Source organism: Lathamus discolor, chromosome 3, assembly GCF_037157495.1.
Source record: "Lathamus discolor isolate bLatDis1 chromosome 3, bLatDis1.hap1, whole genome shotgun sequence".
NCBI classification, from domain to species: domain Eukaryota; kingdom Metazoa; phylum Chordata; class Aves; order Psittaciformes; family Psittacidae; genus Lathamus; species Lathamus discolor.
In genome coordinates this window covers 121648831-121663951 of record NC_088886.1, presented here as the reverse complement: position 1 = coordinate 121663951, position 15121 = coordinate 121648831, and the positions used below count along the sequence as shown (strand labels likewise).

The following is a 15121-nucleotide window of genomic DNA, read 5'->3' as shown; positions in this document are numbered from 1 at the left end:
GTCAGAATAAACACAGATAAAATTCAAACAAGGATTTAACAGAAACCAGTGATGTCTATGTCTACCTTAGTTCTTATATTAAGCAACTAATTAGTGTACAAAGCACTGGCATAAACCTACATGAAACAGTATTAACTATGTTATGAGATTAACACAGGTTACTTGAGGCTGGAAGGGACCTCTGCATGTCTGTAGACCAACTCCCTTACTCAAAGCAGGTGGCTCAGAGCCATATCCAGTTGGGTTTTGAGTTTCTCCAAGGACACAGACTTTACCACCGCACTGGACAACCCACTCCCATGTTTTGCCACCCTTGCAGTAAAAAAGTTCTTCCATTTAAGTGGAATTTCCTAAATTGAAATTTATGGCCGTTGCCTCTTGTCTCTGTGCATCACAGAAAGAGCCTGATTCCATCTCTGACCACACCACCAGGTGCTGATACACATTGCTAATACCCTGTAAGCTATCTTTCCAGAGGTTGGACAACCCCATCTCTCTAAGCCTCTCACTGTATGTCAGATGCTTCAAGTCCATAATCATCTTCATGGCCCTTCGCTGGGCTTGCTTCAGTAGGTCTACATATTGTACTGGGGAGCCCAGAACTAGGAACAGTAAGTTATAAACTACAAGCGCTTAGTCCCATGGTACTCAGCAGAATAGGGTACTACATTATTTCTTCCAGCAGAATTCAGGCTACACAGTTCCTGAATTCATGAGCACTTTCTGGACTAAAGTTTTAAAATCATCTAAATAGCAAAAAAGTAGTGATTTTTTTTAAGCTATTCTTAACCTACAAGTTTAGATTTTTAATGACCTTACTGAAAAACAAATAATCCCACTCCCATTCCTGCATGGTCCCAATTATTTGATACACTTAAAATACAAGAAGCCTTTGTCATCCATTTCTGAACTCTCATTAGAGAGGAAAAGCCATGTTTTACCCTTTTTTAAGCATAGTTACCCGTTGAGGTTGATGTAATACAGAATTGTGCAAAAGGAATTTTTTTAAATAAGGCAGGGCAGAACATTTTCTGTACATCCATCCTTGCCTTGCAGAAAGGACATTTATTCCAGGTGTCTGAATTTGTAGAAAAAAGAAATCACAAGGAAGAAGAAAAAGGATGCATTCATAAGCACTCAGCACAAACTGATGTAGTTTAAAACTGCCTGAGACTGACTTATGATTAAAAAAGAAAAAAAGGTGAGCATACTTCTGGCAGCCATTAATTCACTCTGCCATCATCCCACAGAATTCTTCCCTATCAGAGTATTTCAATTCAACACAGTTGCAACTTCAGTCACAGAGTTTTGAAGTGGGTAAGCTCACCTTAGTGCTGGGATGACAGGCTGTGCAGCATTCCTTCCTACACAAACACTGCACAATTTAAACATTTCAAGAACGCTTCAGCTAAAAGCAGGTATCTAGTGACTCTACTATTGCTGAGTTGGAGATAAACTTAATACATAGAGAATTAAGCTACTCTGCCCTAAAAGATCAGTTGTTCAGTTGAAAGCTGAAGGGTTTGGTAAACAAACTGCCCTTCCAAGCCCTTCCTTTTGTGTATTTGAAATACATAAAAGTATTTCAAAATTAGGGACCCTTTTCAGCTTCAGCAGCTGTCAACCAGTCGCACTAACTTACACCATGGATTTCAAGAGAACTGCTTCTGCATGGGTTATCATCAACCCTTAAGCAACATAGCCACCATCAATACATCATAGGATTACATGGACCCTGTCTGAAAACATACTGCACAAGCAAACATGAAGAGAGAGACAAGAAAAAACACAGGCTAGGACTGCCTGGAGACCCATCCATACTGCAGGTAGAGATGGAGCTGCACCAGCACAAAGACACCAGAGACTCACCTAGAGTTAGGCAGACACACTGCATAGAGTGAAGCAGACAGCAGCCACCCTTACTCTAAAAGCAGGAAGATTACAGATCCAGATCCCAAGATCTGGAACAAGGAGTTCTCTGTAATATAATGGATGTTCTATCAGACAAGAAAGAGAGTAAGAAAGTAAAACAAAAATAAGCCAACAAACAAAAAAATCTGCAGGATGCATTTCGTCTATTGCTATTAAATGTCTCAGTCACTCCTATGCATAACCATTTCCTGGCCGTGGCAAATGCCACCCTGCAACTGGCACAGGAGTTGTGTTTAAATAGCTCTTCATTCCAATTTTTATTTTTCTCTAATAGGAGAGTTTCATTATTCATCTGTTTTTAAAATTCAGCTGAAGTTTTAAGACTGACTGTACCACCTCATAACTAAAGGCAGGCTTGGCCTGCACATACTACTGACACTTCATGTCAGCCTAACACATTTCAGACATACAGTAGAGTTACAGAGGCTTACGAAGTTACCACCAAAGGCAAACTGCAAGAAGAATAGGTCAGTTTATTTTTTAAATATTATTCTTATTTTTCTTGTCAATACGAGCCCCTAAGGGAAACTACCGCTGGCTGCAATTATTTTTCATCTCCACTTAACTTGTTCTATGGGCTTACATTGCCATGAACAACTTCAAATATAAAAGTTTTCCACCTCCTGAATACAGAGTACTTAGAAAAGTTTGGCTGTTTCATTTCAACACAGTGCATACTGAAGTGTTGTCTTCTGCCCCTAACCCAATCAATTCCCAATGCAGTGGAAGTCCAATCTTAAATTTATCACTTTCTGAATAACCTACAACATCAATGAGATCAGAGAAGAATGAAAAGAAGTTTCTCTTTCAAGGAAGTTTCCGGTCCAGACATTCCTACTCTATATTCAAGTGCACTCCTACAGACATATAATTTCACAAGATAATAGAAAAGAACTATCCCAATTTTTGGCAGTATGCATTTGTAAGTGGCCTCTCTATAGCACTCAAATACAGTTTCGGTAATAAACATTAGCAGTATGGTTAGGCAGTTTATCTTACACAGTTGATCTGCCATAACCCATCCTGCTCTGGCATGCCATTCCTCTACACACCCATTTTTGTCAAGTCAGCTTTATCATGTAAAAGCTGATGTGTACTTTTCTTAGAACTCTCAATTCCTGCAGTCAAGAGAGTCCCATTATCATTTAAATTTCAATAGTTTTAACACCACAAGTGTGAGAAAAGAACTAAGTGCTCTGATACAAACTAACAGGAGAAAAAGAAATTAAAACAAAAAGAATGTCTTTGGAATTTAAAAGTGACTTCACAGATTCAAGCCTGTTTGTGGAACTACATATACTCTACTTCCGTAGTACCAGTTACAGGTTAGAAGAGAAAGCACTTATATTTAACATTCAGTTCTACAAATACTGAAGGAAGGCAAATACATGAATAGGATCCTCACATATTTTAATAGTGTAGCAGTCCATTTATCATTTGTAAGGGTTCAGGTCAACACACCATCAGTAAGCTGTCATTGTACAAGATCACAAGAGAACCTTCCAGTGTAAATTACTCTCTTAATGCTTCATGACTGTTTTGAACAGTTAATTATAAACTAGAAGCAGTGAAGACCATGTGGAGCCTTAACTGTGCAAAAACATTTCTCAACACGCCTCCTGTATCAGCTTTGTATTTCTCAGAATGAACAACACCACATTAGTTATTAACAAACAGAAAAAACCCAAACCCACGTAACAAACAAATAAAATGAAAACACATGAATCAGAGTAGTAACATCTCAGCCCACACATGCACACAAATATCAAGCAGAAAATTAAATAGTAACCAAAATTTTTTAAAGGTCATCTAGAAGTGTAGCACTTCAGCAGGGAAGGACCACAGCTTTATAGAGAAGCTTCGTTCATGAGAACAAACCGCTACTACCGCCACACAACAGAGATGCAGGTACCCTGTCACTTGAAGTTTTACATCCACAACGAGCCTCAAGAACTCAAGGATGAAGGAAGCAGACTGCCAGAAGTAAACTGTGCTACTCACCGCACTTTCCCTGCCCACACTGAAGAAACTATGGAAGTTTACTAGATCTAAAGCCTACTGTCATTTCTTTCTGACAAAGTCGATCTGTGGACAACAGGCTAGGCTTCCCTAAGTCTAAGTTAATCAAGCTTTTACAACCCTCATGAGGGGCACACAAGCCCTACATTATACCCTGAAGAAAAAGGCTAAATTACTACTAGAGAACCTTGAAGGTCAAACCTGAATGTATAGTTTGCTCTTTTTTAAACAGACAGCATCTGATACAATCCCCTAAACGCAGTCTGTGTTAAGGAGCCTGACGTTATTTCTCTTCCCAGATCATACTTACTTTCTTTATTCTAACATGCATTTATTCTCACCGTCTTAGAAGTGTGAATGCTGCCTTTTCTGGTTGTAGTTGTTGCTTTTCTCTTTATATAACACAGTTTTTGTCTCTTAACTGCTTTTCACCCAAAACAACAGGTAAAGGAAGCAAACGTGACAGCAAAACAGGCAGACACTTGCCCAAAGAAATGTCTGGATGTTCTTTGCCACTGCAAAAAGTTGCAACCTAACAGTTGCACCTCAGAAAGAGCCTGCCACCACACTCTACAGGGTAGACATCCCTGCTGCCTCTGCCACCAGAAGCACCTGCCCCAGTCTTTTTTTTCCCAGGGGCTGTGAAACTTCAGTTTAGTCATTTCAGGAGGGCAGTTCTGTAGCCCCCAACAAAGCAGCTACGTTTTATAAATTAACCCACTTGAATAAATGTAGCCCGCATTTGAAATTATGATACTAGTTAAGATTCTCCCTTACACCCAGGTTTTGATACAGTAAAAGCAGTCATATTCTGCTCTCACAGCACGGCTGTGTGTTGGGTAAAGGAAGGGAGCAGCAAAGTTCTTTGCAAAGCTGTGGTGGGAAAGTACTGTACAGCCCTCAATTATGAGCTTGAGTTCACACCACTGCCTTTTAAATGAGGTAATAAGAGTCTGGAACTGCATGTACAGATTTGGGACAGGCAAGCAAGATGATAGAAATCATTTTTTTTAATCACACCAAAAATGTCTCCACCTGGTTACATACAAGGCCATAAAATATCACCAATTACAACAGTATTTTTCCCCAGGAACCCCATTTCAGAAAGGAAGTAGAAATCCACAAAGGTACTCATTACATTTAATACCTTCATTACCATCTGATTTTTTAGACCACATTATGAACTCCATCATTAAATGCAAGTACTGCAGAGCAGTTTCAATTAAGATTATAATCACTTGTTGACATTCAGTCAAGCTTCTCAATTCGTTTTGGTTTTAAAAATACAATATAATACTTGTACAGTCTTCAGGCAGGAAAACCATATGTTTTCCCTCTAAGTACAGTTATAACAATGTGAGTTATTCATTGACTGAATTACCTGCCTGAAAAAAAAGACAAAATTGAAACCTTCAGCTTTTACGTTCACAACTGATGTTATCGTAAGTGATTAGAAGATTACATTAGTCCAAAAGTCATTTTCATTGACCTTAATTCAAAGTGCCAATGTGAAAACTTTAGTCAATCTAATTAACTCTTCCCATTTCCCATTTAAAACTAATTATCTGAAATGAGCCATTAAACAATTCTGAATGCAATAAAAAGAGGAATGGCTGCAAAGTATTAAATCAGACAAGAAGGAAATACATCTGTTTACTTCCTTGTAAAAGCAATCACCTCTTTGACTGCAGAAGCAGTAACTTCGCTTTCAGCCTTTGACCTTCCAGTGTACAAGAGACACTTCTACTCCCCGACAGCGGGCAAGGTTCACTCTCTTTGTAGACGAATACCGTCTTAAAGGGCTGGGCAACTTTTTACATTACCTCTTAGAAATGGTCTCTGTATTTAGGCTTCTCAAGAGATAGAAGAGCAATCATTATAGATCACCTAGGTGCTTTCTAAGACACCAGAAGTCACCTAGCAAGCTGTATGAGGAAGAAGCAGTTCTCTTGCCAGAAGATACATCACAGCCAGCTGATATTTCTTTTTTCCCCTGTCACCCAGTTTGCTGTATTTAATTAAAATATACATCTACTGGGCATGTTAATGAGTCACAAGATCAATTAAGTAAAAATCAGCAGTCAATTAAATTTTCAACTCTTCCATCTTCTTTCCCCTCCTGACTCTTCCCTGTTTAAAGCTCATACTGAATTCAGACTTTCTTCCCCTTTTCCTAACATCTCCTTTGGAGGGAGTAGACACGCCTTCCTGACTCTAAGTGACCAAAATCTGCATTGTTGTTTTATCAGAAGACAATATTTCTCTGAGGGCATTCATTCTGAGCCTCTCCCCTGGAAATGCACACCTGGGCTCTTTACCTAGCCCAGTATGGAACAGAAGACTTTGGGTAAGGAACTCAAAACAGATTGTAACAAAGGAAAAACTCTTCAAGTCCCATGGTGCAGCACGGCTGCTACTGAACTGTGACCTGGCTGGCTACTGATTTCCACATTCATTTCTCTTACTGAAACTTCTTTAAAATTCCTTATACTTTGGATGGGCAATCCAAGGTCTTAAGAGAGAAGCAGGTATCATTTATGTCACAATTGGAAAACTTTCCAAACACCGAAAGCAGAACTAAGATGAGTAACTTCCCCAGCCATGCTGGGGGAGTAACAAGGAACTATAGTGACCCACCCCTTCAAATCACTTCAAAAGGAAGTAAAGACTAGTAGGGCTAGAAACTAGGGATCTGGCTATTAAGCAGTCAGCCAGCAGGCTGTGTAAAGTTGTGTTACTTTTTCCTAAAGCCATATTAAAAACCAAAACAAAAAACAACACAAACCAACAAAACACACTGCAGTCATCATATTGTGACCAGGAGGACCAGACGGGGAATCTGAAAGTCAGCAGGGGTGGAAGCAAAGTTAACTAAATGAAAGTGTCCTACTACCACAGAAGAAATTGTTTACTTTAAAGGAGAACAGGAAAAAAAGGCACTAAAGGTACTAAAAGTCCATCAGCACAGAGCTGATTAACTTTCAGCTCTGAAATGAAAAGGGCACAAAACCTTGAGTCAAATTCTAGGTTTTATACTACCTTGGTTCTTGTAGTTTAATGAAGACTCTGATACAAGACACAGCTCTCTAAATCTCTAACAAGCAACCTAGTCTGAGTTTAAGTGAGATCCTGGATAGTTGCAATTTCCCTTACAGAAAGCAAGTGATATGCTGAGCACCTGTATCGCAAGAAGGAATACTTAGCTGTACATCTTCATTATAAGAATTTGTACTTGCCTTAATGCCATTTCCACAGAGGCAGAAGTGTCCTCTGTTCTCGCAGGGATAGTATAAAACCTAAGTTATTTTTAAGTAACTGTATAGTTTAACAGAAGCTGTGAAGCAAACTGACTTGAAGACTAATTGAATGGAAACAGCTCACCACAGAAATCTAGTTAGCTAATGCAGAAAGGTGTAAAGCAAGAAAAAAGGGGATGCTTTCAGGAAGCATGACCTTTGGAATTTGCTGAGACTCTGCAGTCTCCAGCAGTAGACTCAACAAAACAGAACTACACCGAGGTATAATAGCACTTAAAAAAAAAAAAAGTCAACAAAAGTCACATGAAAATGTGAGAACAATAATAAATCTTTTCATATCGAAAAGAAAAAGGAAACCACACCATCACTTGCATTTTTAAAAGAGGTTCATCAGCACTAGCAAAATTAACGCTCAGTTCCTGCTCTGTAACATATATACAGTGGTTGCAACTACACCCATCTTGTGTCTCTTACCCAGATGCAACTCTTCAGGTCAAACTGAAATTAAATCCTAGATAGCAGTAACGGCAGAACTCTAGCTCACACAAACATAATGCAACTAGTATTAAGTGGTCTTCCTTTTATATTACTATAAACTGAGTTTCATTCTTCAGCTACAAAATATCCTATTACCCACAGACAAATTGCTGTGAAGCCCATCTACAGCTACATGCTCAGCAGGAAGCACATTTAATAGCACCAACTATATTTATGCAAGAAATTTTGCCTTCTCAGCAGAAGGAAGAGAGAACCTATTTTATTAGAGATGTGACAAACCCACATTTTCAGTAATTCTGTGACAAACACGTAATTGGTCTTGGTATCTGCTGACCACAGAATAAAATAAATCTTAATGAATTAAAGAAATCTGGGCAGCAAAATACAGTTTTGCCACTACAAAAGAGCCACTGGGAAAGACCAGCAGGAGTGAGTGAGTGAGTCTAAAGTAATGGAAGAGAGACTGGGAAAGGAGATGCAGTCATCATATTCTGGGGCTGCATAAAGACACCTCCAGAGCACACTTCCCATCACAGTCAGACACCAAGGATACCAATTTTCTTCTCTCTTCCTTCAGAAGTATCATTAAAAGAAAAATAACATTACTTATGTGAGCAGATGTGATCTTTGATATCAATACATTGTAGAAGTATTTTATTTTTTCTTTAACATCTGAGCAACTGACAAAGAGCAACAATATCTGAAAAATATAATGTCCATCTATTTTGGATTTTATCCTTAAATGTTATCAAAAATATAGTAAACATACCCCACTAGGCCTGCAGTCAGTGTGACTGGTATGTTCCTTCATCAATTAAACAAGCAAAGTAACTTTTACCAGTAACTAGAGACTTATGTGATAGTATTACAGTTTGAACTCTTCAGAGCCTTTGCAAAATGCAACTGCTTTATTTCAGGAAGTTTTATCTGTACAGCAGATCATTCCAAAGGCAAAGCCCAAAGGTTAAAACTGTTATTATAAAAGAGAGGGAGAAAAAACTCCTAATAAAGTCTAAGTTCGAAATTCTTGCTTCAGCTGAGTAACACGATCCTGTGTAACAAGAGTTATCTGTAACTGTTTGAAAGTAACAACTTGGAAGATATTTTAAAGCTTCTTTTCACTACTCAAGACTTGAAGTTGCAAGTTATCTTTGTAGTACTAAGCATGTTTACCATAGCTGTATTATTAATCTTGTTAACACAAGAAGAGAAATAGCAAGCAGTAAGTTCTCCAGTGAAAGCTCAAGCTAGTATGAAGGAACAAAATAGTTAATTAACCTCAACCCTTTGAGGATCTACAAGGAGTATGTGGTGACCAGATCAAGCAAAACACTTCAAATATTAGTGGGGCAGTGAATTTTGACCACATGGCATAAGTCATGAGATTTCTTTATTTTCTTGTGATCTCAACCAAGCCCAACCATCACTTCAGACCTCAATGCACAACCTTTCTCACATACAATCTCATACGTAAAGTTTATCCAACCCATGTCTAAGAAACAACCAAACAGCTGTTGACATCATATTAAAGAAACATCTTTCGAGCACTCATTTTTCCACATACACAGTTACACAACATCAGCATTAGTACTGCTGCAGATCTGATGCCAAGTTTTCACAGGAAAAGATCCCCTAGAGTAGGTTGATAATTGCATAACAAGTCATAAACCAGCTAGATCCTTTCATCAGCTGTACCTGAATATTTTCAGGGGTGGATGGAGGGAGAGTATGTTTAGAATGGCACATCCACACACTGGAGAGTGAGCTCTCATCACCCACCTTGTCTCAATGAGGTAAGCGGTATACGTTTCTTGCATGTTCATGGCATTCCTCCCAGTCCGTTTTTCAGCTTCTGAAACAGTGATTTCCATTTTTTTTGCCAAACAGTCTTCCATCTTTTTAGAAGAGGAAAATAAAGACTCATGTAACATCAGCCACACAAGGCAAAGGCCACTAACCCTGCCTCCCCTTCTCCCACACCACATTCATTTAAATAAGACAGGTCTCTATAGGATAAAGCCTTTGGCAGGGCTTCGTTTTATACCTGTGTTCTGTATCACATTTGCAAATGAAAATAAAAAACCTGCTTCTGGGAAAAAAGAAGACCAACAAAACCTACAAATAGACAAAAGCCATCAGGAGCCAGGAGGACAGGAAGGAAAAACATTTTTTCTCACAGGCAACAATGTAAACTTTCCTGGGGAAAAAAACCCAAACAACCAAACAAACCAACAAACAAGTCAACTCCAGTACTTTCTACCCAAACACTTCCCAACTCCCGGTGAATCCCTCTTCAGGGCACCTAGGAGACACCTCTCCCCTTCCACAGGAAACAGAATACATCCGGACTGAGATGGTTTCTATTTAATCTCTCAGAGGAGGATCGTTATCTTTTACACATTGGTGAGCAGAAACCAGTCAGGACCACACACCCACCCTAGGAAGGCAATGCTGAATTGAAAGGGACGTGGGCTCATTTGTGAAATTTAAGGGGGAGGAGAAAGACAAATTGAGAAGATACTTAATAGCAATAAATAGTAACAGAGATGTGGCACCAGGGATGAGGACTGATCGCGCACAGAGCCCTCTGACCCGGTGCACAATGGGGCTGGAAGGAGAAGCCCGCAGCTCAGACGGTCGGGCTGCACAGCTCTGCCCCTAGCTCCCCCAGGCAGGGGCTCGGCCCCAGGCAGGCAGCGGGAGGGCCCATCCCCACCTGTAGCCCCTTCCCGCCGCGGCGGGCAGCGCCGGGCTGCCGTCCGGCCCCGGCCTCCCCGCGCCTGCCGATCCCCGCACCCCTCCCCGCCCGCCCGGGGCCAGCGGCGCGGCGCCGGGCAGCGTACCCAGGAAAGCCCGGTGCTCAGCCCCGGCGGAGTAGGCCGTGCCGAGGCCGGCAGCCCGCGGCAGGGACAGCGCCCCGCCGCCGCCACCCTCCGCACCCTCACCGTGGCCGCGGACTGCTCCGGGGGCAGGAAGCCGCTGCAGGGTGCGGCGCCGTCCTCCTCCGAGCGGCTACCGCTCGGCTCGGCCTCGGCGCTCTCCATAGGGATACGGGGCTCGGCCGCCTCCCTCCGCGCAGGCGCTGAGACCGACTTCGGCGGGCAAACTCATCGCAGGTCCTAGAGAGAGCGGCGGGGCGGGGGTGGGTCCGCCCGGGGGCTGGGGAGCTGGGTGAGGCGGCCCGGCCCGCCTCGGCCGCTGCTCATCCGCTGACTCGGCCCAAGCCCATTGCAGGCTGCCGGCGTCCTGAACGCCCTTCTGCCCGGAGCTGCCCTGTTAGGTGCCCGGAGGTGGGCACCGCCTCGGGAACACGGGGTGAAAGCCGCCCCTCGTTGTCATACTGCTCCGCTCGCCCAAAGCCCGGCGGCGTGAGCCTCCAGCCCAGGAGAGGGACAGCCCTCCTGCCGTGCCCTGGGCGCTTACCCTCGTTCGGAGAGTTGTGAATGTTCATTTCCAACGTTTATTTTTGTTGTCGTTCCTCTCTTAGCTCGCGGGTCACTGAGGAGTCCCTGATGCGCCCATGCTTTGTCTCACCTTTCATCCGCAGCAGGACGACTTGGCATTTTGCTTTATGGAGCCCCTTTCAGCAGCTGCTAACTTTCCCACAGGATGTTGGTCCACATTAGGCAGCTCGGGTTATTTTTTTAAAGCCCATCAGCCCCTTAACTTCCCCGCTCTCACTCCTTTACAAGCACCAAAGGACTCAATCATGCTGTCTTTGCTTTCACTTACCCTCCCGTCTGCCCTGCTTTCTCCATGGGCTCCCTCTCAGCGGCGGTACAACATCCAGAAGGGTATTCTCTGCCCACCATATACCTGCCGGCTAACACCAAAGAGTGTCCCATCCTACCACACTTCATCGGGAGGTACCGGAGTGGTTAAAATCACTGGAGTTCAGCCCTGCCATTTGTGTAATAAAAGCCTTAACTGTCTTGTGTCTTATCATCGAGCAGGAACAGTCCCTACTGTGCATTTCTGCCCGACAGCTCCTACCAAACAGCAGTTACTACATCAATACATGTATATATAAATATATATATATGCAAGGTCCTACCCCTGGGTTGGAGCAATCCCAGGCATAGCTACAGGTTGGGCAGAGAAGAGATTCAGAGCAGCCCTGCGGAGAAGGACTTGGGGGTGTTGGTTGATGAGAAAATGAACATGAGCCAGCTTCAGTGTGCGCTCGCAGCCCAGAAACCAACCATATCCTGGGCTGCACCAAAAGGAGCGTGACCAGCAGGTCGAAGGAGGTGATCCTGCCCCTCTACTCTGCTCTTGTGAGACCTCACCTGGAGTATTGTGTGCAGTTCTGGTGTCCTCAACATAAAAAGGACATGGAACTGTTGGAACAAGTCCAGAGGAGGGCCACGAGGATGATCAGGGGACTGGAGCACCTCCCGTATGAAGACAGGCTGAGGAAGTTGGGGCTGTTCAGCCTGGAGAAGAGAAGGCTGCGTGGAGACCTCATAGCTGCCTTCCAGTATTGAAGGGGGCCTGTAAGGATGCTGGGGAGGGACCCTTTGCTAGGGACTGCAGTGACAGGACAAGAGGTAATGGGTTAAAACTTAAACAGGGGAAGTTTAGATTGGATATAAGGAGGAAATTCTTTCCTGTGAGGGTGGTGAGGCACTGGAATGGGTTGCCCAGGGAGGTTGTGAGTGCTCCATCCCTGGCAGTGTTCAAGGCCAGGCTGGACAGAGCCTTGGGTGAGATGGTTTAGTGTGAGGTGTCCCTGCCCATGGCAGGGGGGTTGGAACTAGATGACCTTAAGGCCCTTTCCAACCCTAACTATTCTATCATTCTATGATTCTATGATCCTATGATCCTATATATATATTCATTACTGTAGCCTTTGGATTTACTCCGTCACAACCCCATGGTGCCCATGCAGTGTTCATGGAGCCAGCAAACTGGGTGGAGGAGTTCTTTCTGTTTACTACTTGTACACCAAACATCATTTTGGACACTCGTTCAGCCCCACCATTCTCTGGTCTACATATTACATCATTTCCCTAAGATTTCCCATTTTTGCACCAGATTCCTGTCCTTTGATTCAGACACTACGGTTTTTGTTATTCTCATGTAGCTTTTTTTCTTTTCCTGCCCTTTTCAAACCCCGGTTAAAGGCCACCTCAGGGGATTAAAGAGTTGATACTACAGGTTTTTTTGCTTTGCCTTTTTTCTGCTCTGAGGAGGAAATGTTTTTTTTTTAGTGTTGACCAGAGCTGAATTTGCATAGATTTTTCATCCAAAAATTAATCTTTTTCTTTCAACTACAACTAAAATAAATCTCCAAGTCCCCTTTGAAGACCCCCATGAATTAATATTTGGCGTCTGGTTTCTATTCTGTTGTCTTTAATGTTTATTCAACTTTTTCCTCAGATTGTTTGAACTGATACCTCAATCCCTTCTTTCCCACCCTTCCACTAGTGTAGCTGGATGGAGTTTCACAAGCTTTTCCACAAAAGGCTTTCCTAGAACAAAAGTTTTTTACAAGTATGTGAACTGCGATTTGTCCTCTGAATAGGACTGATGTAAGATTTGTTTTCTGAACCCAAAGTCCAGTTTAGATGTAAAAGCGTGATTGCACATTGTAAGACAAGGTCTGTTTTCCATTAGGGCATGGTTTTCTTATGTTTACTCAAGATGTACATTAAGATACATACCTTGTATCAATTACGCTTGCATTTGCAGGATGTGCATACTGAAATTTTTCTGATCCATATCAGTGATACAATGGAAATATTTATGTGAAGCTCATGCAGGATATCAGACTTTGTATTAAATATTTTTATTATGGAAACAATATTATCAATAAAGTACAGTCATATTTTCAGGTCTAACATCAGTCGTTTCAAAAGCTATTTTCAGCTTTGAGTTTTCTTCATGCTACTAAGAGACGTGTTAAGAGAAGAGTTAAAACACTATGTATGTAAGAGGAGGGTAATGACAGAAGTGCCTGTATCAAGATGACCAACAGCCTGGGTAGCCCTCACATGCGTTATACCCTGGGGAGCTTTAGAGGAGAATGTGAGATGTCCTATGCAATGAAGAGGTCATCCGTGAGCACCAAAGCTTCCAATGAAGTGCTCTTCCTGGGCCACATTTCACCACCTCAGCCTGCAAAGGAGGCTAGCAGTATTTCCTCCCAGAGGAAGGGTCCCAGCACAGTACTGCTTTCAGGAGTACCTCCAGAAGCTGTGCTGCTTTGGTCAAAAAAGCTGTAGTATTCCTCCCCTAGCTAGGCACAAGCTCTGGTGCAGCCACGCTCTCTTCAAACCCCCTCTTGTCAGGATGCGAGTCCGATTTCCTGCAGGTTACTGAAACCAGGACACTCTCCTGCTCTTCACTAGGTGGCATGTCCCTTGTTTATCAACCATAAGAAGCCAAGCTCAAATCAGCTTCCTACCTACAAGTCCCTTTAGTCTCTGAAGCTGTCATCGGAGAGGTAAATTTTCTCAGAAACAACCTTTTCACATGAAAGCACTACTGACTTCCTTACCGGAGAATTACATATCTTACAGGAGAGAAAGCAATACTCCGTGTTCACCAAACACAGATGCTTCTTTTTGCAAGTTTTAGTACACTTTCTCTAAGCCATGACTCCATGCAGAAGCAGCAGACTGCCCCATTGCCCTCCTCCCAGGTGCCCTTCTCTCAGTTCTTCCTGACTCCCAGCACAGTCTCTGGCAAACAGGGACCCCCATCTTTTTCTAATCTGTAAGTCCATTCTTTGTAATCCTACCGTTACTCTGGGTAAACTGCTTTTTTATCAAGCAAGCTAAGCGTTTACACTTCCCTTGTAAGTAGCTTCCTGATGCTTTGTGTAAGGTTATGCATGTTACCTTTCTTGCTTGAATGTATTGACAGCCTGGTTTGTTCTAGCAAATAACATACCCTAAACAAAAAAATAAATGCCATAGTAATGGGATTTTTTTCAGACAATTCCCCTTTGTTACAACACTAATTTTCAGTAACTTCATTTTGAGTTCCTTATCCCTTCAACTTCTTAGTAGTTAGAATTAAATGAAAATACAACCATCACCAGCTACCATCTCTTTGCTACTGAGAACTTAAATGAGAACACCTAAAGCAGTGGCTATGCTTTGCTTCTGCTCCACAACAACCATGGCATTTCAACAGCTTCAGGAAGAAAGAGCTAACCGGCCAATATTCCTGCTGATGAGAGGCATGCATCTACGAGCTGGTGCAGTGTCTAGCAGTGCCAGTGCTTGCAAGCAGTGAGGTACAGTACAAGTAGATTCATGGAGCAACACAGCTGGAGCTGCAGACTGCCATCGCACCACACATATTTTAGGGGATATTCTCTAGGGTGCCTCTTGCCCATTCCCAGGGACTGGTCACCCATCGCACCTTCCAGTTTAACCGCTACTGAAAAAGAATTTAGCGTCTCT

At 42.6% G+C, this 15121-nt stretch overlaps 1 protein-coding gene across 1 annotated transcript in view; it reads right to left on the bottom strand.

The window, feature by feature from the left end:
• The window catches only part of SNX4 (sorting nexin 4), a 36072-nt gene extending 25021 nt beyond the window's left edge, over positions 1 to 11051 (bottom strand). The window contains 3 exon segments of the mRNA XM_065671384.1: positions 9486 to 9601; positions 10652 to 10768; positions 10770 to 11051. Of these exon segments, the coding sequence (XP_065527456.1) occupies positions 9486 to 9601; positions 10652 to 10768; positions 10770 to 10817 (281 nt within the window). The 5' untranslated portion in view covers positions 10818 to 11051.
• Positions 11052 to 15121: the final 4070 nt, after the last annotated feature.